The sequence below is a fragment of the Pteropus medius genome, unplaced genomic scaffold, assembly GCF_902729225.1.
Source record: "Pteropus medius unplaced genomic scaffold, Ma_sr-lr_union100, whole genome shotgun sequence".
Taxonomy (NCBI): domain Eukaryota; kingdom Metazoa; phylum Chordata; class Mammalia; order Chiroptera; family Pteropodidae; genus Pteropus; species Pteropus medius.
The window spans coordinates 44,399,549-44,427,360 of NW_024344378.1; the positions used below are offsets into that span (position 1 = coordinate 44,399,549).

The 27,812-nt window shown below is 37.1% G+C and overlaps 1 protein-coding gene and 1 pseudogene across 2 annotated transcripts in view; both read right to left on the reverse strand.

Annotated features, from left to right (window-relative positions):
- Positions 1 to 14,642: 14,642 nt before the first annotated feature.
- Positions 14,643 to 27,812, reverse strand: part of PPA1 (inorganic pyrophosphatase 1) — a 39,441-nt gene continuing 26,271 nt past the window's right edge. The window contains exons 7-11 of one of the 2 annotated variants that reach the window (XM_039872015.1): positions 20,156 to 20,283; positions 19,668 to 19,753; positions 16,666 to 16,735; positions 15,590 to 15,632; positions 14,643 to 14,980 (exon numbers count right to left, since the gene is read on the reverse strand). In XM_039872015.1, the coding sequence (XP_039727949.1) occupies positions 14,949 to 14,980; positions 15,590 to 15,632; positions 16,666 to 16,735; positions 19,668 to 19,753; positions 20,156 to 20,283 (359 nt within the window). In that variant the 3' untranslated portion in view covers positions 14,643 to 14,948. The remainder of the gene's footprint in view (positions 14,981 to 15,589; positions 15,633 to 16,665; positions 16,736 to 19,667; positions 19,754 to 20,155; positions 20,284 to 27,812) is intronic. The other variant, XM_039872016.1, reaches the window with a different exon arrangement.
- LOC120609791 (uncharacterized) lies at positions 19,923 to 20,040 on the reverse strand (annotated as a pseudogene).

The following is a 27,812-nucleotide window of genomic DNA, read 5'->3' on the forward strand; positions in this document are numbered from 1 at the left end:
ACAGCATAAGTCAGAGATATCTGTACTCCATATTCATTGTAGCATTATTTTCAATAGCCAAGATATGGAAACAACCTAAATGTCTATCAGTGATGAATGGATAAAGAAAATGTGGTATGTATGTACAATGAAATATTTTTCAGCCATGAGAAAAAGGAAATCCTGCCATTTGCCACAACATGGATGAACGTGGAAGACATTACACTAAGTGAAATAAGCTAGACAGAGAAAGATAAATACTTAACATTTATACAGTAGTGCCCCTTTTATACGCAGTTTTATATTGCACACCATTCTGAGTAGCATAATGAAATTGCACCACCCTGCTCTGTCTTGCCAGGACACAAATCCCTTTGTCCAGTGTCTCCATACTGTATATGTTACCTGCCTTTTAGATACTTAGTAGCTGACTAGGTTGTCAGGTATACTGTCATGGTATCACAGTGCTTGTGTTTGAGTAACATTTATTTTACTTAATGAAGGCCCCAAAGCAGAAGAATAGAGATGCTGGCAATTCAGATATGCCAAAGATAAGGTGTAAAGTGCTTCCTTTACATGAAAAAGTTAAAGTTCTTGACTTAAGGAATTAAAATCATATGTTGAGGTTGTTAAGATCTACAGTAAGAATGAATCTTCTATTGATGAAATTGTGAAGAAGGAAAAAAATTTGTGCTAGTCTTGCTGTTGTATCTCAAACTGCAAAAGTTGGACATCAGAAACATGGTGGAGTGAGAGACGTCCCCAGATCTCTCCCCTTGAAACAACAATAAACTGAACATCTAAAACTCAACAAAAAACACCCAAACTGCACACTGGCACGTCTGAGCATGGGATCTGTACATGAGAGCTACCACAGGTCAGAACCTTGGGAGTTGGTCTGTAGACTGGGAGAAACAAGCTGCCTCGCAGCTGGAGCTCCCTGTAGGAGGAGAGGGGAGGAGAGAAGGTGCAGTAGGTTCCCTGAACAGCCCTGCCTGGGAGAGCTGTGAGCTCCACGTGGCCAGGGGCAGTGCCCAGGCATCAGGGTGGAAAGCATAGAAGCAGGGGCAGCAGAGAGAAACAACAGTTGATTTTTACCAGCCACGGTTGCAAAACCGAGGCTGAACCGCAGCCCCCAACTCCCAACCCAGAGGGCCCCTCCCCCCATTCCCTCCGTGACCCAACGCTGTGGAGCCCCAGGGGAATCTGAGCAAACGCTGCTGAAACTGTTGCTAACACTGACAGACTGAAGCCGAGGGTAGCGAGCGTGATTAAACATCTAGAAGGAGAAAAGGGGCATTTCTAAGACATTATATAAAGTAGGGATCCAAGAGGCTTAGATGCCACCTATTGGAAACCAAAAGAAAAATGCATTATTTGTAACAGACTAAAGAGAGACTTTTTTTATATAATAAATCTTCTTTCTGGAAAAAAAAAAAAAAGCAATACACTTCCATCGATGCCCAGGCAGAGAGATAGTCCATTAAACACCATGAACAACCAAGATGACAAGGCAGCTCAGAAAGAAAGAAAAATCTCCAGAAAATAAGCCTAAAGACATAGAAATATGTGACTTAAATGACAGAGAATTCAGGATGGTACTTCTGAAAAACCTAAATAAGATCCAAAACAAGTCATAGCAACAATTTCAGGAATTGAAAAAATAACTAAATGAGCAGAATGATTTATTTAGCAAAGAGATTGACCCTTAAAAAGAACCAAATAGAACTTCTAGAGATGAAGAACACACTGCAAGAGTTGAAAAATGAAATATTAAGCTTGGGAAATAGAGTCGACCAAATAGAGGAAAGGATCAGTGATATTGAAGACAGAAATCTGAAAATCAGAAGAAAGAAGAGAGAAACCGAAGAATGAAAAATAATGAAAGAGAAATGCAAGAACTAGCTGATACCATCAGGAGAGGAAACATAAGAACAATGGGCATTCTCGAAGGGTTGGAAGAGGAGTAGGGACTAGAAAGCATTTTCAGACAAATAGTTGAGAATTTCCCAAATCTAAGGAATGAGTTGGAGCTTGGGATTCAAGAAGTCAACAGAACACCCAATTATCTCAACCCAAAAAAGCTTTCTCCAAGACACATCGTATTAAAATTATCAAAAATCAATGACAAAGAAAGAATTCTCAAACTGCAAAAGTTACAGCCACAGTGTGTGAAAAGTGCTTAAGGTGGAAAACATTGGGGGATGGGGAAAAAAATGAACAGAAAATGTGTTTTCTGTTGGTGGTAATGTGTTGCACCAGAAAGCATTGAGCCTCTGTGAAGACTTCAGCAAGGGATCCCCTGAAACAAGTGACACCAAGCCTATTTTTGCAAATAGGGGATGGTTACACAGATTCAGAAATAGGTTTGGCATTTTATCATCTCACATCACAAGAACAAAGGTGAATTCAGTATAATAAGATAGGAGAGAGAGTGCATTCACTTAACTTTTTACACGATATTGTTATAATTGTTTTATTGTTGTTAATCTTTTACTGTGCCTAACTTATAAATTAAACATTATATAGATATATACGTATAGGAAAAAACTTAGTATGTACAGGGTTTGGTATTATCTGCAGTTTCGGGCATTCACTGGGGTACTTGGAATATATCCCCCATGGATAAGGGGGATATATAAGGGGACTATATAGGTAACCTAAAAAAGCCCAACTCTTAGAAACAGCAGAGTGGTGGTTACCAGGGGCAAGGGGTTGGAGGTAAATAAGGAGATAATTGGTCAAAGGGTACAAACTTCCAGTTATAAGATGAATAAGTCTGGGGACCTAATATAAAGCATGGTGATTATAGTTAATAATACTATATTATATACTTGAAAGTTGCTAAGAGAGTAGATCTTAAATGTTCTCACCATAAAAAAAAGGAAGGGTGATTATGTGATATGACATTGGTAGAGTTGTTAGCTAATGTTATGGTGGCAATCATTTTACAATACATAAGTTATCACGTCAACATTTTGTATACTTTAAACTTATACAATGTTAGTGTTATTCCAAAGCTAGAAAAAGAAAAAGATTGAAAGAGGGAGTGAGATTTGAGAGAGAGACAGAGAAACAGAGAGACAGAGAGAGACAGAGACAGACAGGCAGGGGAAATATATGTGTGATATTTATGCATTTATGTTAAATTATGGCTATTTACGGGGCTGCATAATCTTATAACGTTCTTTGAAAATGTGCTCTGGAGTCAGATGGGCTGAGTTTAAATCCCACTTCTTCCAGTTACTTGCTCTGTAACGTTGGGTAACTTTTTAAATGTTAATATGCAGAAAATGGATAAGAATAATGTCTAACTCATTATAGTGTCTCTGGTGGCTAGCACAATCCCTGGCATATAGTAGGTGCCCCCATGAAATTTGTTCAGTAACTGCCTGAGTGCATGAAGAAATGGATTTTATGATTCTTTAATTTTAGTTTTATCAACATCTTCTTCAGCCTTGGGATCCTTCCTGTGTCTATACTTGCATGGGCTATTCCCTCCGTCTGCAACACTGCTCTCTCTTCTGCACCTTGCTGCTCCAAGACCCAGGTCAAGCAAAACCCCTGGTCAGCCTTTCCTGGGTGGCCCCTCCCCATATTGTCCCTCTGCTTCTTTTCTACTATTATAGCATCTCCAATGTTGGTTTACAATGATTTTTGTTTATTTGGTAATGGCTTTAATGAGATATAATTCACATAGCATTTAAAGTATATAATTCAGTGGTTTTTAGTATTCACAGAGTTGAGCAATCATCAGCCCAATTTTGGAAAATGTTCTCTATCCCCAAAAGAAACCCCATACCTATTAGCATTATTTGCCATCCTTTCCCAGCTTCTGGCAACTACTAATCTACTTTCTGTCTCTATGGATTTGTCTATTCTAGACTTTCCTGTCAATGGAATCATACAATATTTGGCATTTTGTGTCTGGCTTCTTTCACTTAGCATAATGTTTTTTAGGTTCATCCATGTTGTAGTGTGTATCAGTACTTTATTCCTTTTCGTGGCTGAATAATGTTTCACATTTTATTTATCCATTCATCATGGATAAACATCTGAGGTATTTACTTTTCGGCTATTAGGAATAATGCCACTATGAACATTTGTGTACAGATTTTTGAGTGGACACATCTTCTGGGTATATACCTAGGAGTGAAATTTCTGAGTGATCTGGTAATTCTATGTTTGTAGCTTTTAAAGAACTGCCTAACTGTTTTCCAAAGTGGCTGCACCATTTTACATTCCCACCAGCAGTGTATGAGGGGGTCCAGTTTCTCCATGTCTGTAATAATTTTTAATGCTTCTCCTTGCCAGTAAACTTGAAGGCAAAAAAATGAAATTGTGGTATTCTGTCACCTTGTGCCAGTATAAGGTAAATTTGTAACACATGCTTATTCGATATAAGCAAGCCTATAAAGTCCACATTCTGCTAGTGATAAGTCACAGGAAGCAAAATGTAGAGTGCAAAGTAAGACAGATCACTTAGCACAATTCACAGTACAGAGTAAGTCCATAGGAAAAGTTAAGTCTCCCTGGTGCGGTGCTCTCCAAGTACAGTCTACAGACTAGCATCACCTGCACATTTGCTAGAAATACATATTTTCAAGTTCCACCCCTAATGTATGAAATCTCTGGGATTGGGTCCAGCAATTCATTTTTAACAAGCCCTCGATGTGATTCTGATGCACACTGACATTTGAGAAACACAAGGTTAGAGCATTCTTTTGAGGGTTAATTAGACATTACTAGGAGAAATGAGAAAGTACATTTAATAAACTGAAGTATTTTTTATTATGTTCAGAACCCTGAGATTTGAGGCACTTACATAAGCAGCTGGCAAGAGGGCAGACTAATAAGACCTTTCTGGAGGGCAATTGAGCACATGTCAAAATATTTGTAAATCTGCATACTCATAGACCCTGTAGTTCTAAGAATTTATCTTCAGAACAAAAATCAGAGATGTTTTCTGAGATTTATTTATGAAGATGTTCATTGTAGCATTATTTAAAATCAGAAGAAACTGAAAGTAAACCAAAAGGCAAGTCATAGGTGATTAGTAAGTGTACTATTATATATTTTTATGTAATTATTTGAGTCAGTTTATATAGTGTTGAATGTTTTTATAAACGGAGAAAAGTTTACATTATGTTAGGTTCAAATAGCAAGTTACAAAGGTGTAAATCAACTTCCCAATTTTGTTTGTGTGTGCGTGTGCGCATGTGCGTACACGCGCACACACACACACAGGTGTATCTATGTACAGCCAATTCTCAGTTTTCACAGTAGTTATGTTCTATAAAATCACCCCAAACACTGAAGTAGCATATACTGAACCATTGCTCCCTGGGGAAATACAATTCTTGCAATTTTCTGTTTACAACCTTTTCATCTACTGATCAATACATAACCTTGTTTTATGTGTGTTTCTGCTTAAAGATATCTTATTTAATATAGTTTGTTAGTTTATTGACATTGAACTCATAGCCAACAGCAGTATAATTCATGCCTGAACAAAGCTTATCTAACACATATATTTTCTCCCTAAGACACATCACAGCCTTTGCTTAGGAACACTGAACAGCACTGAGCACTCCACTATACTCGGGGCTATTTTAAACAGTGAAATCAACAAAAAGCACACAAATGCAAAAATCGTGGCACTAAGTTGACCACAGTAGGATACTTAATTACAGTATGAGCCCTGAAACAAGAAGGCAGAGCATCGTCTTGTTTGACTTCCGCTGGGAATGTGCACATCAGGTAACTCAAATTTTTCGCCTCTCTATGCATAGCTGTAAATGACCATGAAAGTACCACAAGTATTGAGTTTGAGGTTACAAATAAATTTTAAAGTAGGCAAATACAAAAATTTGGAATCTGAAAATAATGAGAAATAATGAAGATTGGCTAGCATATATGTATATATGTGGATGTATATGTATTTATGTATATGTATGTTCCACTGTTTAGAAGTACATTAAACCATCACTATATTTATTTGTTTTTTGTTTTCAGATTTTTCTAAAATAAATACTATTTATGGAATCCTCTCTCCCTGACTATTATACCGCCGTTGGCACCTCCCCAACAGAAAAGATAAAAGGCTTATCTATTATTTGTTGAGATCTATCATTTGGATGTATTGCTTGCACACAAATACAGAAAATCATGTATAAGAGAAGTTCACTGTCTTCTTCCTGGCAGGATCCCTAGGACTTCAGTGCTGGCATATAGCACTCATGTCAAGCTTTGAAGTAAAAGGGAAATAGATCCATCTCTCTTGGTAATCTCCATGAGCTTCTGCTTCCCTCTGTTGTTCCTTAGGAAAGAGTATTTGTTCATAAAGAAGGGAGCTCAGTTCTCCTGGTTACTCTCCCCCGACTCAAATCCTTCTGGTAGATTCCTTTCCTAAGAATTTTGCAACTGAGGATAAAGCCCAAGCATACACAGGGTATCCAAAAGTGTCCTCCCTCCTCAACCCTCAGATCTCATTCCTGTGACTTCCAACCACAACCTTTAACTTTCTGTCACTGCAAACTACCACCCTGGCAGGAAATGGGGAGAAAAAGTGAAATCCAACCACAGCACACCATCTTAGTGAGGTTGTACCTCAGGTTCCAACTTGCCATGCCACATCTTCCAAGAAAAGCTATGAACATGCCCTGACACAGCAAATGGTCATGACCATTCTTTGTGGTCTGCAAGTTCAGAATCATGCAAATATGGATTAAACCTTATATTATTCCCCTAACCACCATTTTGTCCCCCTCAGAGAGGATTATTTTCTACCTCATCCCTGCTCGACTGGACTATATCAGAATCATAGAGACATGACATCTTCCACATTAAAATATATGCTCAAGGTAGGAGACCACTACCTTATAATACAAAAAAGGAAACAGTCCCAGAAAGGTGAAAAGTTCTGCTGATGTCACACCAAGCTGGAGCCAGAACTCAAGTCTCATGACTCCCAGCACAAAGCTATTTCTTGCACACTTTGCCTCTGAATTTACTTCAAAACCAAAAGAGAATCAACTTTGACTCCAGGGATCTGGTGGCATAGCCCTAAGACAGAAGCCACAAATAGCAAATTGCCCTGGAATAGAATGTTTCTCTAAAATTGATTGGAAAACTAGCACTCAAAACCATTAACATGCCTACATTTTTTAACCTATAAATAAGTTTGTGATTATTTCACTCTCCAGTAAAATTGAAGGCCCAGGGCTTTGCACAGTGTCTACCCTGTAGCTTTCATATTCCTTGGCACAGGCTGTGTTCCCATGGAGTTCTGGAGCCTCTGTGTTGAAAGCCACACATCATTCTACACTAATGTACACTCAGCTCTTCTTTGTGGAAGCAGGCAGTCAGCAGCTGCTGGCTCTGTCACCTTGAGGAGCACGCTATGGTTATATTTCTGACTGTAAAGCCACTCGCGAAGAAGTCAGAGAGAGGTATTTACTGAACACTTACTATAGACTCAGTGCTGTGCTGAACAATAGAGTATAAACACTACAGTGGCATAGTCTCTGCCTGTGAGGAGCTGACAGGCAATTTAGGGATCCAAGTTCCATGCTTATGATGTATTTTAATGAGCTGGGAGGAGAGACAGCAATGCCACACTATGCAGAGAGTGATGGCTGCTTTAAGCTGGAGGCATAGATGTCAGCTGGAACAGGCCTTCCAGGGAACCCAGGTCAAGCCCCTCATTTTGCAAGAGTTGCATAAAGTTACATTATGTGTGGCAGGTGACCCAGCTGGTTAGTCTCTGAGACACCTCACGAAGTGCAACCAGCATTATGCAGCTGGCCAGGTGAAAGAGACTAACTTTTCACTGCAGGGAGGTGGAGCTAGGATGGTGTCTCTTTCTCCCACGTTCCCAGCCCCTCACACAGTGCATGGTGACAGGACACTCAGAGACTTCAGGCAAGTCACTGAGCCTCCCTGGCTCAGTGTTGCAGGAGAATTAAACAAGATGAAGTACATAAAGCCTGTAGCACAGGACCTGACATTTGGGACATGCTCACAAACGGAAGCTATTATTGTTGCTGCGGTTCACTGGATTATCTCATGCTGATTACATTACAACCCCCTGAGAAATCTTTTGCCAATCTCTGAGATTTATTACTAGGGTAGTGGTTTCAAACATCATTGTTAGAATCACCTAGGGGAACTGGCTAAAAATTAGTTTGCAGAGCCCAGCCCCTCCCAGTTCCAATTCAGGTCTGATATATATACTTTTTTTTTTTTTTTTTTTTTTTATGAATATCTCAGGTTCAGGGACCACTGGAAGAGAGGCTGCCTTGAGCCAGGAACCATCTACCACAAGCTGTTCTGAGCACCATCCATTGGTGTTCTACTTGATTTTCTTTAAAAAAAATTTTTAATTAAGTTATACAGGCTTTTAGAAAAATAATTCAGAGCATAGACGCATATAAAGAGGAGAGAAACTCCCTGGACCCCACTTCTTCCACACTATATTCCCATCCCCCCCCAAGATAATCATTATCTATGGTTTTTGTTTCCAGAAATTGTCTATACCCAATGCTCCTTTTGTTAAAAACACAAATAGAATCATGGGTGGAGCAGGGATTGGCAAATGTTTTCAGTAAAGGGTCAGAAAGTGAATATTTTCTGTTTTGCGGAACTGTATGGTCCCTGTTCTAACTATTAAACTCCATCATAGCTTGAAGGCAGCCACAGCAATTTGTAAATGAATGGGTGTAGCTGTGTCCCAATAAAATTTTATTATCAGACAGCAGGCTGGATTTGGACCACAAGCCATAGTTGGCTGCTATGGAGCATTACCGCTTTCTCTTTTCATATATATTTTGAACTTCTTTTCCCTATCAGCCCATGCAGTGATTTCATTCTTTAACTGTTACATGGTCCAGATAATATATTGAGCCATTCCTTGATTGGACAGTTAGATATTTTTCTAGGTTTTGCTATATAAACAAAGCTGCCATATACTGTGTGTTTGGTTGACTATTCTTATTTGACCAGAATGAATTCTTAGAGCAAAATTGCTGACTCAAAGGGTAAATGTGAATTTAAAATTTTGATAGAAATTGCCAAATTGCTCTCGGACTTCTTTTTAAGGTCAGATTGCCACATAATCTTATGATTTTTGTTGCTTAATCTTACTCTTGGTGAATATTTTCTGTTAAACGTTTTGTAATAACTAGGAGAAAGATCCCAAAGACTAACAGAGGAAGCAATGAACTATGTGACAATTAACTCAAGTTTATAACTCTTCAATAAATACTTGTCCACTCTTTGCTTAGAACTCTCGTCAATGTAAACGCAAATACCCTTCTGCCTAGACTCCCGGAAAGCAGTAGGGAAAGCTTAGAACATTCAGTGCAAAAGCACAATTTAAGCCCTTGCAGAGCCTATGTGCGGATCCTAGAGGACATAATTGTCATTACAGCTGCAGCACATGTAGGCTTGGGCTCAGTGATGATAAAAATGAATTTTGAATTTCCAATCTAAATTCTCATTCAGACGTTTTACACAACTGGGCCAGTGTTTCAGGTTCCTGAAAAGAAAAAAAAAATGCATTAAGCACACTCAGCGTTGTTGAGATTACAATTGCGAACAAATGGCCTTCACTGAGCACCGACTATGACCCTGGCACTGGGCTGAGTCCTTCACCTGCCTTCCTTCAACTCTTTGATGATGGTATCACCATTTACAGATGGAAAATCTTATGCTCAAATAGGTTAGAGTAATTTGACCATGGTAATATAGTCGTCTCTGTATGATATCCAGACCCATGGAAATAAGGTTATGTGCTGCATTGAAAACTGGCAAAAAAGGAAAAAATAAAATAAAAAAAACTTGCAGAACACAAAGAGGAACAAAAATGTCTGTATTCTGTGACCTTGTAATCCACCCCTGAAAAATTATTCTTAGAAAATAATCCCAAGGAAAAAAGTTATGCCCAAAGACAACAAAGAGCTAAACATTAGAAACAACAAAGTTTAACAAAAGAGGCATGACTAAGTAAATCAGTTTGATGGATTAAGTACACATTAATGATGATTGAGAAGACCAAGAAACAATAGTGGGAAAACCCCTAGTCTCAAAGTCAGTTGACTGGATTTCAGTATTGCCTCACTATTTACTATCTGAGGGACCTTGGGCAAGTTACTTAGGTCCCTTTTCTCCTCAAAAAAAAATTACTCTTCTGTGTATAATGTTTCAAAGTACTTGGCATTCTCACTAAGTGTAAATGGTTAAGACTTCATTCCACGGTTAGGCATGGACATAAGGCTTGCATTAGCCAATGAAATGAGAACATCCTTGATGTCACTTCTGGGCAAACGTATGTAATCACTAGTACAAGAACCCAACACTTTCTGCCTCTGAGATGGTGGTCAGCATAAGAAAACACATGTTAATATGGAAGCACCATGCTTAGCTATCAAATGGAGGGCAGCTGCCTAGAGGCAGAGCCAACTTTGTGTGAGTGAGGAATAAACTTTGTTTTCTTAAACTGCTGAGATTTGGGGATTGCGGAACATAATGAACCTATCCATACTATCCGTCTAGTTTAATACTGTGTCCCAGTATCTAAAACAGTGCCTGGGACAAAGTTAAATCTCATGTTTGTAGAACGGCAGTTCTAGGGGTTAAGATTTCTTTCTGGCTTTAATATGCAGATAACTTTAATATAGCATCAATGAAGAAGATAGCTTTTCAAATACCCAAAGCTTCTCCTTGAAGTCTTAACCCCCAGTCCACATAATGTGATTTTGTTTGGAAATAGGATCATTGTAGATGTAGTTTAGATGAGATTACGCTGAAGTAGAGTGGGCCCCTAACCCAATGTGACTGGTGTCCTTATGAAAAGGGGAAATTTGGACCTAAATAAGCACAGAGAATACTATTACGATTATACTGTCACAAGCCAGGAACTACCAGCAGCAGGGAGAGAGGCCTGGAACAGATCCTCCCCTAACTCCTTCACAGGGAGCATGGCCCTGCTGACACCGACACTGTGATCTAGACTTCTAGGATCGAGAACTGTGAGATAATAAATTTCTGTTGTTTAACCCATCTAGTTTGTGATACTTTGTTATAGCAGCCCTAGCAAGCTAATAAAAGTATTATACATTTCCTTGCTTTAACAGGAGTGGAAGCTTTCTATAGAGAATCTTACACAAACTTGCTGACATTTCTTCCTGCTAGTGTTCTGTCCCCCTTTCCATAAATATGAGTGGGTGATTCCTATTCAGCCACATTATATAATGTTTCATTAGAAAACATATTTCATATCCTAACAAATCACTTCAGAAATCACATAATGACTGAGGGAACATTTAAAAATAGAAGGACTTACACAAAGTAAGAAAAATTACTAAACTCTAAAGGCCGACATTTCTGATTCTGGTCACGATGGCACAGTCCCCTTTTCCCTGCCTCTCCCTGCTAAGCACAGCTATAAACCCTGGAATGGCAACAAAACAAAACACCCAAGGAGAACTCTGAAAGGTGGTAAGAAAGAGAGCTGGTTTGGGACCTCAAGACCAGAGCATAGCACAGTGGCAGGAAACGTGGATCCTACCACCCAACATAAGGAGGGGAATCTTCCAGACTTCGACCTAGCAATAGAAGGCAGCCCAGATAGGCTTATTCCTCCCCTTCAGAGAATGGGGGTCCCTCTGGTGAGCAAGCTACCACTTGGCAAGGGGAATCCTTGGGGGCCCAGCAGAAATAAGCCACCAGGGAAGGTGCTCTCTTTCCCCACAAGGCCTGAGTCTCCCCCTTTCCACCAGGGGTTCTCTAGGTGGATGGGTGGGCTGAGCCTGAGGGAGAAATACAGCTTACAGCAGGTGGATTGGTTTAGGAAGCCTCTTTATCCCTGCGGCCTAAGACTCTCCTCCTCCACCCAGAGACAGCAAGGTAGTGGGGAAGTGGAGCTGGGAGAACCAAGCAGGGGACCTCCACACCCTTCTACTCAGAGTACCCATTCCCCTCAAGCAGCACTTGCAGCACCAGAAAAACCAAGCAGACCAAAATAACCCTGCAAAGCTGCTGAAAATTAAACTGCCACTGAAACCACAGTCCACGAAAGTAGGCCACGAACCATGTGACAAACCCAAATAGGGTGATGCCTGCTAAAATAAAAGATTTAAATAGGACCTAGAGTTTCCTAACAGACAAAATGTCTCGGATACTATTAACGATCACCCATCATATCAAGAACCAAGAAAATTACAACATGAATGAGAAAAGAGAATAGATGCCAACACTGAGATGAATCTTGACGAGGATTTTAAAGCAGCCATCCAAAAACTGCAATTAGATAGTCAGTTTGAAATTCCCTTGAAATAAGTTTTAAAAATGGAAAATCTCAGTAAAGAAATAGAAGTCATTAAAAAAAGAACCAAATGGAAATGATAGAACTTGCTGGGTAGTCTCAATATTAGAGTGCAGATTACAGAGGATGGATTCAGTGAATGAGGACAGAACAATAGAACTCACCCAGTCTGAAAAAGAGATAAAATAGACTGGAAAAAAAACACCAGAGCCTACAGACCTGTGGGACAATAACAAAAGACCTAACATTCGTATTGTCAGTCTCGAAAGAGGAGAGTGGGGCTGGGGCTGAAAGTGTATTTGAAGAAATATGGCAGAAAAATACCAAATTTGGTGAAAGACGCAAACTTACAGACCCATGAAACTGAGCAAACCCCAAACAGGATAAAGTGCTTACATAGCAATAATTATTTTAAATGTAAATGGTCTAAATATGTTAAGAGACTGGAAGAGTGGATAAAAAACTATAACTCAACTATATGCTATTTATAAGAAACTCACTTCATATTCAACATATGTAGGTTGAAAGTAAAAGAATAGAAAAAGATATACCACTGCAAACAATCTTAAAAAGTGGCTGTATTTAATATCTGATAAAGTAGACTACAGAGCAAAGAGAAGTACTAGAGACAAAAAGGAATATTACATAATGATATAAGGATCAATCCACCAGGAAGACATAAAGATCCTAAATGTGTACAACACCAAAACAGAGCCTCAAAATATATGAAAAAAATTTTTAAAAACCTGATAGAGCTAAAAAGTGAAATAGAGGAATACAGTTATAACTGAGGACTTCAACACCTTCCTTTTGGCAACTGATAAAAGTAATAAAATATCGACGAGGATATGTAAGATCTGAACAACACTACCAATCAACAGGATTTAGTTAACAAATAGAATCCCAACATCACCAAAATGCACATATTTTTTCTAAGCAGTTATGGAACATTCATTCCCCAAGACAGACCACATCCTGCGCCATAAAACAACAACATAAAAAGTACTGAAATCTTACATAATGTGTTTTCTGACCATAATGGAATCAAACTAGAAATCACTAACAGAAATATGTTAGGAAACTAAACAAACACATGGCTAAAATTGATCTAAATGTTTAACATAATGCCTATCAAAATCTCAGAATTTTTTTATAGGCATAGACAATAGACATACGAAAAATTTATTTTAAAATTTAAATAAAAAAGCACAGACCTTCGACTAAACAATCATAATAAAGTGGGAGAAAGCATTCTATTCACTAGTAAGGCTTACCATATAGCTATAGTAATCAAGAGTGTAATACTGACAGAGGGACAAACACATAGATCAGTAGAATAGAACAGAGGACCCAGAAATAGACCCACACATATATGCTCAACTGATATTTAATAAAAGCCCCAAATCCATTCAGTACAGGAAGAATAACCTTTTAACAAATAGTACTGGAGCAATTGGACATTTATAGGAAAAAAAAATGCACCTTGATCTAAACCTCACACCTTATACAAAAATTAATTTAAAATGGATCATAGACTTAAATGTAAAATGTAAAACTATAAAACATAGGAGAGAATTGGTATCTTGTATAATATAGGAACTTACATAGGTGATTAACTTGTATAGAATATATTATTCAAATCATTACAGATAAAACTGGGAAATCTGAGTAAGAGTGGTGGATTGTATAAAAGCACATGTCCTGGTGGTGTATTATACAACAGTTTTATAAAATCTTACCTTTGGGGGAAACTGGGAAGGGTTTAGAGAGAATCACTCTGTATTATTTCTCACAACTAACTGCACATTAATCAACAATCTCAATAAAAAATTCAACTAAAAATAATCTGAATGTTTAAAACATTCATTTCTCTTACAATGAGGTAACTGAAGTTGGGTGGTTGATAACTGACCTAAGATTACAGAGCTAATAAGTAGAAGTTAGAATTAAAAATTCAGGCCTGTATAGGTCCAAAGCCCATGAACTTAATCACAAAACTATTCTGGCTGATAACTCAGAATATAAATGACTTAAAGGTTCAATTAGAAGTAAAAGAACTATATCATTTCAAAAGGTGAGCAAGGTTGTGCTTTCTGCTAATATATAAATTAAAAAGCTTTTGCTAGTGGGATGCTAGGAATTAGGTGAAAGCAGATAGTATCAAACTACTATATAAATAAGGGATCTCATTCTCTGATTCCTAAAAATAAAGTCAGTTTCGGTCTAATAATTATAAAATTTAATTGTAAGATCATTGATAGAAAACAAACACCAAACAGCACCCATGCTTGCTTGGTAATGTCAGCTTCAGATTAAAATAAAAATATCATAAGCCCAATTTCAGCAAAATAATTTTATTTCTAACACATATACATCCAATATGTACTTATCTTGCACATTTATTCACAAATGACTTCTAAATTACAACTGCTTTGATATTTAAGCATGTACCAAGAGTTATCTTAGTTGATATGAAAAAATGCTTTTAGATAACATGCTGAATATACTGGATTGGTCACAGCAGAATTTGCTTTGTTAGATTAGTTCTGTGTATTCAAAGCTTTGAAAAGCCACTACTTTTGCATCTAATACTCCCAGATGAATAGGATGCTGCCGTATCAGCTTGTATTCCAGAGAAATTTCCTTAGTTTTTCTGGTGATGGAACCACTTATCTACTATATTCAGAAAAAAGAAAAACAAATTAGAATCTTCGTTAAGAGTCAAAATACACCCAACATATAACAAATAATAATATACTTGTTTTAACACATCCTACTATGGATTACCTTAAAACAAACTTTCATATGTACAAAGTTTCACTGCAGCAAAAACAGGTAATTTATGTTTTCTTTTGAGGCTTCCTTACTCTTGATACTATTTGTATAGACATACAATTCTCACCAGAAGAACCTTACAGAGAATTCTAAATCTAAAAGGGGAGAAAACTATTTTCTGGGTGAAGCAGCCTGTGGCCAGATGGGGACCCAGAGCCTAGCCTGCTCCAGTTTCCACGAGGCATCTACCTGAAACCCAGAGGAGAACAGTGGGTCATGGTTTGGAAACTGCTGTGATTTGGGTGGGCGGGGGGTGGGGGATGGGACACTAAAGGGGTTATGTACAGCCATCTTTCTTCCCACATACACTACCAAACTCTAAAAATGTTTCTTCTCCCCTTCCTTCTCTTTTTCTGTATGGATATGGTATGTAAGATTTATCTATAGATATAGACATAATTTTCTCATACATATACATAACGTTTAATTTTACTAGAATATTGATCTTACCATCTGTTGGTACTGTGCAGGCAGATTCACATGGTGGTGGTAACTAAAATAAAATATTAAAATGTATTAGTCTAATCCCAGGGGAAAAAAGCAAAAAAAGGTAAACTAACACAAAAACTAAAATGAATCTGAACAGAAGACAACTCTCGTAATTTTTAGGTTCTAAAATCATTTGTAATTTATAGGTACAATGCAAGATTTGCTCTACTTCTAAGAAATGCTAACAAATTCAAGCCTCTTGACTTTTAATGATACACAGGAGAAATGTTTTTTGAAATAAAGAATAAAAACTGATTTATCCATATAATTTTGTATACACACCCATATATATAATGTAGGCAGAGCGTTCTCATTGACAAGTTATGACTGTTAACCAATGGCTTTTCCCTTCCAATTTTTCTTATTCATTTCAACTTTGTCAGGATTCATATATAAAGTCTAAATGTATTGGCTTCATTAAATTGTTATTTTTCCCTTGTACTACCCCAATTACAAAGCCGTAAAAAGTCAGACTTCATTTTCTTTTGTTTTATTTAAAATTGTAAATGAGGATAAATTAAGATGATCTAGTGCAGTGTTTCGGTTAATAAAAAAACAGATAATTAAAAATAGTATAAAAACAAAGTTATTTCTTAAATACATGGTTTACTATCTCACATGAAAATCTTCTAGGATTATGAACCACCCCTGTAACAATACCTGAAACTTAATAACTTTCTCAGTCCTTGCTAAAAGCAAGTCAAAGAAGTTCCCATTGTTTCTTTTGTGAAAAATGGCTTATGATAAGGTACATAGGGACTTGGGTTAGTCAGTACATTCTGGAATCATTTTGATTGCTACAAATTGTCCTACTTTTGCTATTTGCCCAATTGAGGGTTGGCAAGGACCACCCTCAACTTTTATGCTGTCAAATGTGTCCTTACATGTGTTCATGGTCTGTAATTTCAAGACCTCACACAGTAGTATACAAACAGGAAATCCTCAAATAGTTGTTGAAAGAAATACTTCCTATCCCCATTTACCACCATATATTTTAGCTACTAGTTATGTTCTTTTTCAAAGAAACTTTTACATACAGCATCCACAATGGCTTTGGCCACCTCAGGATCACACTTGTAGGGGCTCTCAGACACTGTGGTGTTCATGCTATTAAATTAAAAAAAAAAAAAAAAGAGTAGTCATGAGTCACAGTAACAAAAACTTCTCTTAAGAGTTAAAAAAGAAGCTGAAGATGGTAGACCAGATGAGATTCAAGTTCGGTTTACTTGAACCTCAAGTTTACTTAAGTTGCAGGACAAAATCAGTATACAAAAATCTGTTACATTTCTGAAAGAGAAATTAAGAAAATAATCCTATTTACAACTGCATCAAAAAGAATAAAATACCTAGGAATAAATTTAACCAAGGAAGTAAAAGATTTGTAGAGTGAAAACTGTGATACATTAATGAAAAAACTTGAAAAAACTGTATCTTCTAAATATTTTATAGTTATAAATATAAATATATAGTAAAATAATAATGTCCACTAAAATAAATAGAAATATATTCCATGCTAATGAATTGGAAAAATATTGTTAAAATGTCTATACTACTCAAAGCAATCTATAGGTCCAGTGCAATCTCTATCAAAATTCCAATGGCATTTTTCACACAAATAGAATCCTAAAATTTGTATGAAGCCACAAAAGACCCCAAATATCCAAAGCAATCTTGAGAAAGAAAAACAAAGCTGGAAGCATCACTGAACTCTCCAATTTCAACTATATTACAGTATTATATACTATAATTAGAACATTATGGTAATGGCATAAAAACATACATAGATCAATGGAAGTGAAAGGAGAGCCCAGAAATAAACCCACACGTATATGGTCAATTCATTTATGACAAAGGAGCCAAGAATATATAACAGGGAAAGGACAGTCTTTTTAATAAATGATAGTGGGGAAAGTGGACATCCAAAATGCAAAAGAACAAAACTGGACCACTATCTTACACCATACACAAAAATGAACTCAAAATGGATTAAAGACTTAAATGGCAGACTGAAACCATAAAACTCCTAGAAGAAAACACAGGCAGTAAATAAGCTTCTTGACATGTCTTGGTGATAAATTTTTAGATTTGACGCCAAAAGCAAAGGCAACAAAAGCAAAAATAAATAAATGGGATTACATCAAACTAAAAGCTTCTGCACAGGAAAGGAAACCTCAACAAAATGAAAAGGCAAACTACTGAATAGGAGAAAATATTTGCAAATCACAATCTGATTAGGAGTTCATATCCAAAATGTATAAAGAACTCATACAACTAAATAATGAGGGAAAAAAATAATCTAAGAAACAGGCAGAGGACCTGAACATTTTTCCAAAGATATGCAGATGGCCAACAGGTATATGAAAAGATGCTCAAGATCACTAATTATCAAGGAAATGCAAATCAAAACCACAACGAGGTATCTATCACTTCATACTTGTTAAAATGGCTATCATCAAAAAGACAAGAGATAACAAGTGTTGGCAAAGATGTGGTGAAAAGGGAACTGTGTACTGTTGGTGGGAAATGCACACAGCCACTATGGAAAACAGTATGGAGATTCCTCAAAAAATTAAAAACAGAACTACCATAGGATCTAGAATTCCACTTCTGGGTATTTACTCGGTGAAAATTAAAACGCTAATTTAAAAACATGTACATATTCCCATGTTCATTGCAGCATTATTTATAATAGCCAAGACATGAAACAACCAAAATGTCCATCAATGGATAAAGAAAATGGGATACACACACACACACACACACACAATGTAATATAATACAACCATTAAAAAAGAATGAAATCTTGCCATTTACAACAACGTGGATGGACCTTGAGGGCATTATGATAAGTTAAACAAGTCAGACAGAAAAAAATAAATACAGTATGATCTTATACAGTTGACCCTTGAACAGTGTGGGGCTTAGGGGTGCTGACCGCATCAATCAAAAATCCACATATAACTTTTGACTCTCCAAAAACTTAATAATAGCCTACTATTGACCAGAAGCCTTACTGATAACATAAAGTCAATTAACACATAGTTTGCATGTTACATGTATTATATACTTACAATAAATTGTATATTTACAATGTATTGTATTCTTAGAATAAAGTAAACTAGAGAAAAGAAAATGTTATTAAGAAAATAAGAGAAAATACATTTATAATACTATATGTATTTATTGGAAAAAATCTACATGTAAGTGGATCCATGGAGTTCCAACCCATGTTGTTCAAGGGTCAGCTGTACATATATACTCATTTTGTCACCTTGCTGAATTCTTTATTTTTTCTAGAGTTTTCTAGGTACACAATTATATCATCTGCCCCAATATGCTCCCCTTTTTCCAATATTCTTGCATCAAAACACATCGTTTCTCTTATTTACCTCATTGACCACTACTATTTCTAGAACAACATTAGTTAAGTGATGATACTGGACATTCTCTTATAAATCTTTAAATAACTAAGAGGAAGTATATTGTCCTGAATATGGGTTGTGGGCCAGATAGATTTTGATACAGGTCTTAACTCTGAAACACTTATTGTGGGATGACTGGTTAAGTTTAATCTTCCTACATCTCTGCTACATGCTTGGCGCAAACATTCACTGCACGATAAATATTAGCTGTTATTATTAGTGGCAGTAAATTTTGTGTGCTTGGTAGATACTGATTTAGTTGTGATGTACCTTACATACTTACATCAGAAGAATATCAACTCTTGCACTCAGCCTTATTTTACCTATTACATTCTGAGCATGCAGATGCTAGGCAGCCTTTCCCAATTACCCTCGCAAAGCTCTGATCTCACTGTCCCCCTTATAGTTTTAGTTTGTACTTGTTCAGAAGGTATCTTATAGGCACTTTTCAGTTGTTTATATATCTACCTTCCTACTCTCTTGAGCACTGACTGACAAAACCCATTATCTTTCTTCTAAGTGAAAGTAATGGTTTGGTGTTTTATGGTCATTAAAACCTTTAGGAGCAAGCTGGTCTGATTTGTGTGCTAAACATGCCGAGAAGAGTCAACACTTACCAACTGATTCCTTTTCCATCAATTTTCTTCGTCACTAAGGCTCTCCAAAGGTCATGAGTGCTTTTAATAATATCAACTGCAAAGTCCTGTAATGTGAGGAGGTATGCATTACAATGATAGAAAAGTATTCTTAGTATCAACATTTTCCAAAAGCCTAATAACTTTGTCTTTTTTGAATGATTTCCTTGCGTCAAAATGGAAGAAAACATTAAATAAATAAATCAACATCAAGGCCATTGTCTTTTTTTTTTTTAATGCCTACAGCACCTGGTCTTCCTAGGTGGTCTCCCATCCAAGTACTAACCAGGCCGACCCTGCTTAGCTTTCGAGATCAGACGAGATCGGGCACGTTCAGAGTGGCATGGCCGTAGACCCCATTATGTCTTTAGACATTTTTTATGATCATATAGTATTTAAACGGTAACGATAGGTTAAATTATAATTCTCTACAAACAGACCTAAAGCTACAGTTCTGGATGACATATTACCTTATCTTTAAATTCCGCATTGAAAGCAAACTGGTTTTCTGGTTTTCCATCAGGAACCTTGTACCTTCTAAACCAGTCCACTGTAGCTTCAAGGTAGCCAGGTTTCAGCCTCTTGACATCATTAATATCTTTGAAGAGAATAAGCAGATTGCAAGGTGCATATGTAATTATTTATGTGATAAAAATATCAAGTACATATTTACTTTGAAGGAGCTATGGGATGGTTATAATAAAAATTCAAGAAATGTTAGGGCTAACCACCTTATTGAGAGATGAGAACACATATAGACATTAAAAGGAAATCATCTAGTGTCTTAGAATAGCTCTGACATTAAGTAGTAAGAAAACAAGCAGTACAATAGTGACTTCTATTAGATAAGAGGAGAAATGATTAGGGGCTATATAAGGAAAGAAGAGTTTGGTAAGTGTGGATAACTTCTACAAGAAGGGCAGATGATAGTTAAAAAGACAGGGTGAGGCTCCATTCAGAGGCTCACACCCCAATTACATACTAAAAGACAAGAAAAATGGATTACACCGATATCTGCTGATGGGTTACATATTAAATGTGACTAGACTTAACTAACTCTATAGTATAGGCATTCTATATATCACAATGTTTTACTTCTGGACAACAGAAAAGTATTCTATTTAAAAAAACTTTTAAAATTTTCTGTTTGGTCATCAACAATGGCTAAGCTCAGTGTCAACACACTCAACTTTAAATGACCAAACTGCCTGCTCGGTGCAAGCAAATAGAAGATACAAGCCTAAAATAAATCAATTAGGAAAAGTATTTTGGGAAGGAGGAATACATTCAACAACAGAAGCTTATTTATATTTGTATAAAATAACTTTGCTCAAGTTCAATTTATAATATATAGTTAAAAAATATCATGCATTCTGTTATCGTAGTACCACTAAAAGTATGGAAAATTTATAAAATGAAGTGGAAAATGTTTAAACACTGATAAATTTCAAGAAACTTACAATTCATATAAAATGTGTCACCTAATAGAGAAGTAATTTGAAAATCCAGAAATCCAAAATGCAAGTATATGATGTTTTCCAACAAATTTTCCGGCCAATTCTTCTATTCTTCAGGCACGAACTAGGTGTCCAACAATTCAATTTAATGACACTATCTACTGAAACTAGCATCAGATCCCACAAGTTAAAGGGCTTGGTCCCACAAGACTTATCCCACTTCAGGCAGATCTCAGGCCGCCTATACTTCTAAACAACTGCTGTAAATCAGTTTCCTACAACTTTTTCCTCAGGTTTGCTAATTTGCTAGAATGACTTACAGAACTCAAGAAAACACTTTATTATGTCTACTGGTTTATTATAAAGAATACAATTCAGGAACAGCCAAAAGGAAGAGATGCATAGGGCAAGGGATGGATGGATGGATGGAAGCAGGGTGCAGAGCTTCCATGCCCTCTCAGGGCAGGCGTGTCACCCTCCCAGCACTTTAATGTGTTCACCAACCCGGAAGTGCTCCAAATGTCATTCATTACTCCAGAGTTTTTATAGAGCTCAATACCTAGCCTCCTCTCTGGGTCCCAGAGGTTGGTGGGTGGGTGGGATTGAAAGGTCTCACCCTTTAATCACTTGGTCTTTCTGCTGACCAGTCCCAGACTGAGACTAGCTAGGGGCCCCACCATAAGTCGCCTTATTAGCATAAACTCAGGTGTGATGAAAGGGCTCATCCTAAATATCAAAAGACACTCATCATTTAGGAAATTCCAAGGGTTTTAAGAGCTTTTTGGCCAGGAACTGAAGACTAAGATCGAATATATTTTTGTATTATATCACAGCAAGAAAAAAGTATAAGAGCTGACTAACTCTCTGACTGTGAACCAGACACTGAAAGGTGTGCTGGATCCAGACTGAGGAATCCTGACCACCAGTTTGTTCTTTGTATTGTCCGTTATATACATATAGACCAAGCCAGTGGTCTGCAGAGCTACCAGAACTGCCTCTTGATGCCACATCGACATCCTACCAAAAACAGTACCATTCTGTGCTTTTCTTTCTTGGGTTCAGCTTCTAACCAGTTGTGCACTGCTGTACCTTACAACCATGAGCATGAAATGCTCACTTGCACTGATTCCCACAACTGAGGTGGGAGGGGATCTATCAATCTTGGGTTCCACAATGACAAAGACAATCAACATGCTGACCTGGGTAGCCTACCCTCTTCCATGGCTCTGTGTGTGTGTCCCTCCAGAAGATGTGGCTAGTCAAGAGTTTCTCTCCATCTAGAAACCCTGATAAACTTCTTCAGATAATAACTGATGACAGATGCTGCCTTAGGCTGACACTTTGGGAAAGCGGCATGCTACTTGCACCATCAACATCCTACCAAAGACAGTAGGGGCTAGCCACTCGGGGAAGTTTCAGGGTTCTAATAGCCTCTACTGCAAGGAAATGAGGCCCTAGCAGAAAGGCGCTGACATAATGACAAGCATGGCTTAACTGTGGCCAGAGCATGTGTATGCTTATGCAGGTAGCACATTTGCAAATGGACACATGATCAACAAAATCACAGTTGTACCATCAAAGAGTTAACAAATGGTATGAATGCCTTCTCGCTGTACTAAATTTAAACGATATAGAAGTATCTGAAACAAAAAGCATCCCTTTATTCTTCTTCCCATTGCACTATTAAAGGACTGGTGTTCTTATAGTCCTTTAAGAAGAATTTATATACATATGCAAATATATATATTTATTTAAACAGAAGCAGAAAACAATAATACCATTTTGCCTTAGTGTTTTTTCCGCATATGTATATGCAGGTCTTCCTCATCCTTTGGAATGGCCACACGGTATTCAATTGCCTAGACAGACCATAATTATTTAACAATCTAACTGGTGATGGATATTTAAGCTCTTTCCAGATTTTTGCTACTATATACAATGCTGCAATGAATATCCTTCAACATATGTCTTTGTATGTATTTATGAGGAATTACATGGAATACTTAGAAGTAGAATTGCTGGGTCTAAGTGATATTGATCATAATACCAATTTTCTGTAAATGTTCTAAAAACCAATCTTCTTTGGGATATTTGAAAAATACTTCTTGTGTAGAAGCAATTTATCCTCCCTTCGTATGGTGCTTTTTACTTTGCAAAGCATTTTTACCTAGTCTCTCGTTTAATTGCCCCCACAAAATCATGGTATTTAATTATTATGAACTTAACCAGAGTTCGTATGGTTAATAAGTCAAAGAATCCACGTTTCAGCACCTGGTCCAATACTCTTTCCAATAAGAAGACAAATCTTTCTTATTCATCTTAAGACAAATCTTAACAAGACAAAAAAAGTTTCTTGTCACTACATGGTAATGACAGAATAATAGTGCTTTGAGATCACCTAGCTTAAACAAATGTGATTAAGAAAATACAATGCCTAGGAGAAAAAATGGACTACTACCAGGATATCTGAAACTAGGTACAAACTACCAGTGGATGGCCATAGACTGGTTGCTGTAAACTCATTAAACATCTATAACCATCAACATTGTTGTGATCAATGTAAAGATGCTGACTCTTACATAAGAAATCCTAAATTTTAATTTGGTTACCAGACTTGAATAGCTTAATTAGACCTAAGAATCCAACAGATAAGATACAACCTGAAAGATAAACCACAATGCTGTCTTCTGCAGTTCTGAAGCTGTCACCTTCAAGTGACACAGAAATCATGGGATATCCTGGAGAAATACCCAGATCTTTGACATGTACCCTTATTAATGACTTTGATAACACTGAAGTTGAAATTGTTGGGAGGCCCCGCTACACCAGTTGCTTTGCACTGGTTGAGTCTTTGGGGTCTACAAAACATTCTCTGTTTTCTAACCATGGGTAAGCAGCTGCAGTATGAAATATAGGATTCACTGGCAGGTGCATATGAAGACTTCTGTCACCAGCCTAAGATGTTCTGTCTTCAGAAAGTTACTGGAGCAGAGTACTTCCAAAGGCATTACTAACAATGATGCCCAGGTTAACGTCTCATTGCACAATCCAACAAGAAAAACCAATTAAAGCTTCACAGCCTACTGGACACTGACACAAAATGTTCTTCCCAACGACTGAGATATAGTAGCCATCAGCCCTGTAACATCTACAGAATTGTTTTAGAAGTCACACCCATATATATATTTGGCTCACACAGTCTTCAGGCCTTCTCAATAGCATTTCATATCCTATTAACTATTCTATTAAAGTATTCTAGTTGCCCTTTTTTCTAATAAACTTAATTATTATTATTATTTTTTAATGCCTACAGCACCCAGTCTTCCTATGTGGTCTCCCATCCAAGTACTAACCAAGACCGTCCCTGCTTAGCTTCCAAGATCAGATGGGATCGAGCTTTTTCAGGTTGGCCGTAGACATAAACTTAATTTTAGAACAGTTTTTTTTGGCGCCTAATGATAAAAAACTTTATTCAGCATCAAGGTATCTAGAAATGATCCATATGCAGTAAATACAAACTCAGTTACAGAATTATATCCTAGCTATCACCAGATACTCTATTACCAATGCTTAATTAAAAATAAAACATGATTTGCCACATTAAAAGGCTAGAAGTGAAATATGACAATTTAAACCAGCAGATATAAATGCAACACCTATGTGTATTAAATACACACACACACACACCAAATATTGGAAAACTCAAACACTGAGGAAGAGCTCTCTGGCTTAAGCACACCTCACCTGAAATCCAACAAGGAAGCCAATCGTGTTTTGTTTTTTAGCAATTTTTTTTAGCAATTTATGAATGCTAGATAAATTCAGTGACAAAAAGGGCACTTTTTCGCTAAATCTACAAAATAAACTGGTTTTCTGAAAACCTTTAAGAAAACATTTCATTTTCAAAATGTTTGATATGCTGATCTTTAGAAAATCTTATCTAGTCTGTAGAAATTCATCTTGAAATACAAATGAGCCAAAATGATTTTTTAAAAAGGATTATCATATATGCCCTTGAGATCAGTGTAATATGATGACTGTGATCATGTTATGAAAAGCAATACAGAAACAATTCTGAGAGAAGCGTGTCCATGGAGACCTCCCACATAATTGTATATATCAGGCTTTGCCATCAAGTTATGGAATGGGCAAATGAGTTCTATGTCAAAGGTTAAATGTTCCATTATAGTCATTCAAATTATATTTCAAAAACTGTTTTCTTATATTCTTTACTTATTTTTGACTTATTTTCAAATAACTAGTTGCAGAGAATATAGAAATCCTACTGCATTTTATGTAATATTTCAGGTGGCCTTTCAATTGTCTTGATTTATCATTGTTTAAAAATCTCCAAAGTAGCTGAGTGAGGCTCAGGACAGTGCCATACACACGGAGATGCAGTCTTTTATTGCCTTCAAACACTGTCACACCATCTAACTGCCCCATTGGTCTTCACAAAGCTGATCTTTTGGGGTCTGCTCAAAGAGTAAACCAACTGGTCAGAGGACGCTTAGCAAATGAAGCATCCTATAAAACAAGCTGATACTTGCATTTGCCAATCAGTTTCAGGTCCACAGGGGCTACATCTCTTTACTGATGCACTTCCTTTAGGTAGCAATAGTCAAAAGCACATTCAATCACGTAGCCAAACAAAAAAACTGAAGTCTCCTAAAGCCATTTAAACTAGCCATTCCAAAAACCTCTTGCAACTACTTCGCTCTGTTAGTACCATCAAAAACTTTCTCTACCATAAACAAAAAAATAAATGGTATTGCTGCTCTCTAAATACAGGCACTGCTCCATATCACAAAGCATTTATCAAGTTTTCCAGTAACTATGCCAAAAGCCTCAAAAAACTTGATATTACTTTTCCAGCTTTACTGTTACCAGCTAGAAGTAAAATTCTTCTGTATTTGCCTATTAGCGAATTAAATTTTATTTTTTTTAAAAAAGATGGGTTTTTATCTTTATAAAGTATATAAAAATTTTAAAAGTTTTGCTTTCAGCGCATTACTAAATGCCTGAGGTAGCTGAGAAAAAAACTGCACATTTAATACCCCTGCCAATACCCTTCAGCACTTCCTTAGGTTATCCATGTTAATGTTAGATAAAAATAAAACTGAGGGCTGATTCTGGGAAACCTAGCGGAGTGAGACACGTCCTCAGATCTCTCTCCTTGAAACAACAATAAGCTGAACATCTAAAACTGAACAAAAATCACCGAAACTGCACAACGGCAAGTCTGAGTGTGGGATCTGTGCATAAGAACTACCACGGGTCAGAACCCTGGGTATCAGGCAATAGACTAGGAGAAATAAAGAAGCTGCCTCTCGCAGCTGCTGGAGCTCCTTGCAGGAGGAGGGGGAGGGGTGAAGGTATGATGACTTCCTTGAACACTCCTGCCTGGAAGTGCTGGGACTTCTATGCAGCCGGCAGCAGGGCCCAGTCATCAGGGCAGAAAGCAGAGAAGCGGGATGGAGCCACAGAGAAACAACAGTTGATTTTTACTAGCTGCGGCTACCAAACTGAGGCTGATCCGCAGGCCCCATTCCCAACCCAGAGGGCACCTCCCCACATTCCCTCAGAGACTGCCACTGCGAAGCCCCAGGGGAATCTGAGCAAACACTACTGAAACTGTTGCTAACACTGACAGGGACCGAAACTGAGGGTAGTGAGTGTGATTAAATTTCCACAAGAAAATTAAAAAAACAAAACAAAACATTATTTAGGCTTTATATAAAGCAGGAATCCAAGAGGCTTAGAGGTCACCTACTGGAAACCAAAAGAAAAGCGCCTTCTTTGTAGGAGGCTAAAGAGAGACCTTTATATAATAAATCTTCTTTCTGGAAAAGCAGTAGAATACACTTCCATTAATGGTCAGGCAGAGATATAGTCCATTAAACACCAAGAACAACCAAGGTAACAATGCGGCTCAGAAAGAAAGAGAAAAATCTCCAGAAAATAAGCCTAAAGACATACAAATATGCAACTTAAATGACAGAGAATTCAGGATGGTACTTCTGAAAAACTTCGATGAGTTCCAAAACAAGTCATATCAACAATTTCAGGAATTGAAAAAACAACTAGATGAGTAGAGCAAGGAGATTGAAACCCTCTAGAAGAACAGATCTTCTGGAGATAAAAACACAATGCAAGAGTTGAAAAATGAAATAACAAGCTTGGGAAATAGAGTCGACCAAATGGAGCAGAGGATCAGTGATATCAAAGACAGAAATCTAGAAATAAATCAGATGAAGAGAGAAACTGAAGAATGAAAAATAATGAAAGAGAAATTCAAGAACTAGCTGATACTATCAGTAGCAGAAACATAAGAATAATGGACATTATTAAAGGCAAGGAAAAGGAGCAGAGACTAGAAAGCGTTTTCAGACAAATAGTGGACAAGAATTTCCCAAATCTAAGGAATGAACTGGAGCTTGGAATTCAAGAAGTTAACAGAATACCCGATTATATCAACCTAAAAAGGTCTTCACCAAGACACATTGTATTAAAGTTATCAAAAATCAACGACAAAGATAGAATTCTCAGGGTAGCCAGGGAGAAGAAAACGGTAACTTATAAAGGAAAACTCATCAGATTATCGTCGGACTTCTCAGCGCACACTTTACAAGCCAGAAAGAAATGGAATCAAATATTTAAACTATTAAGT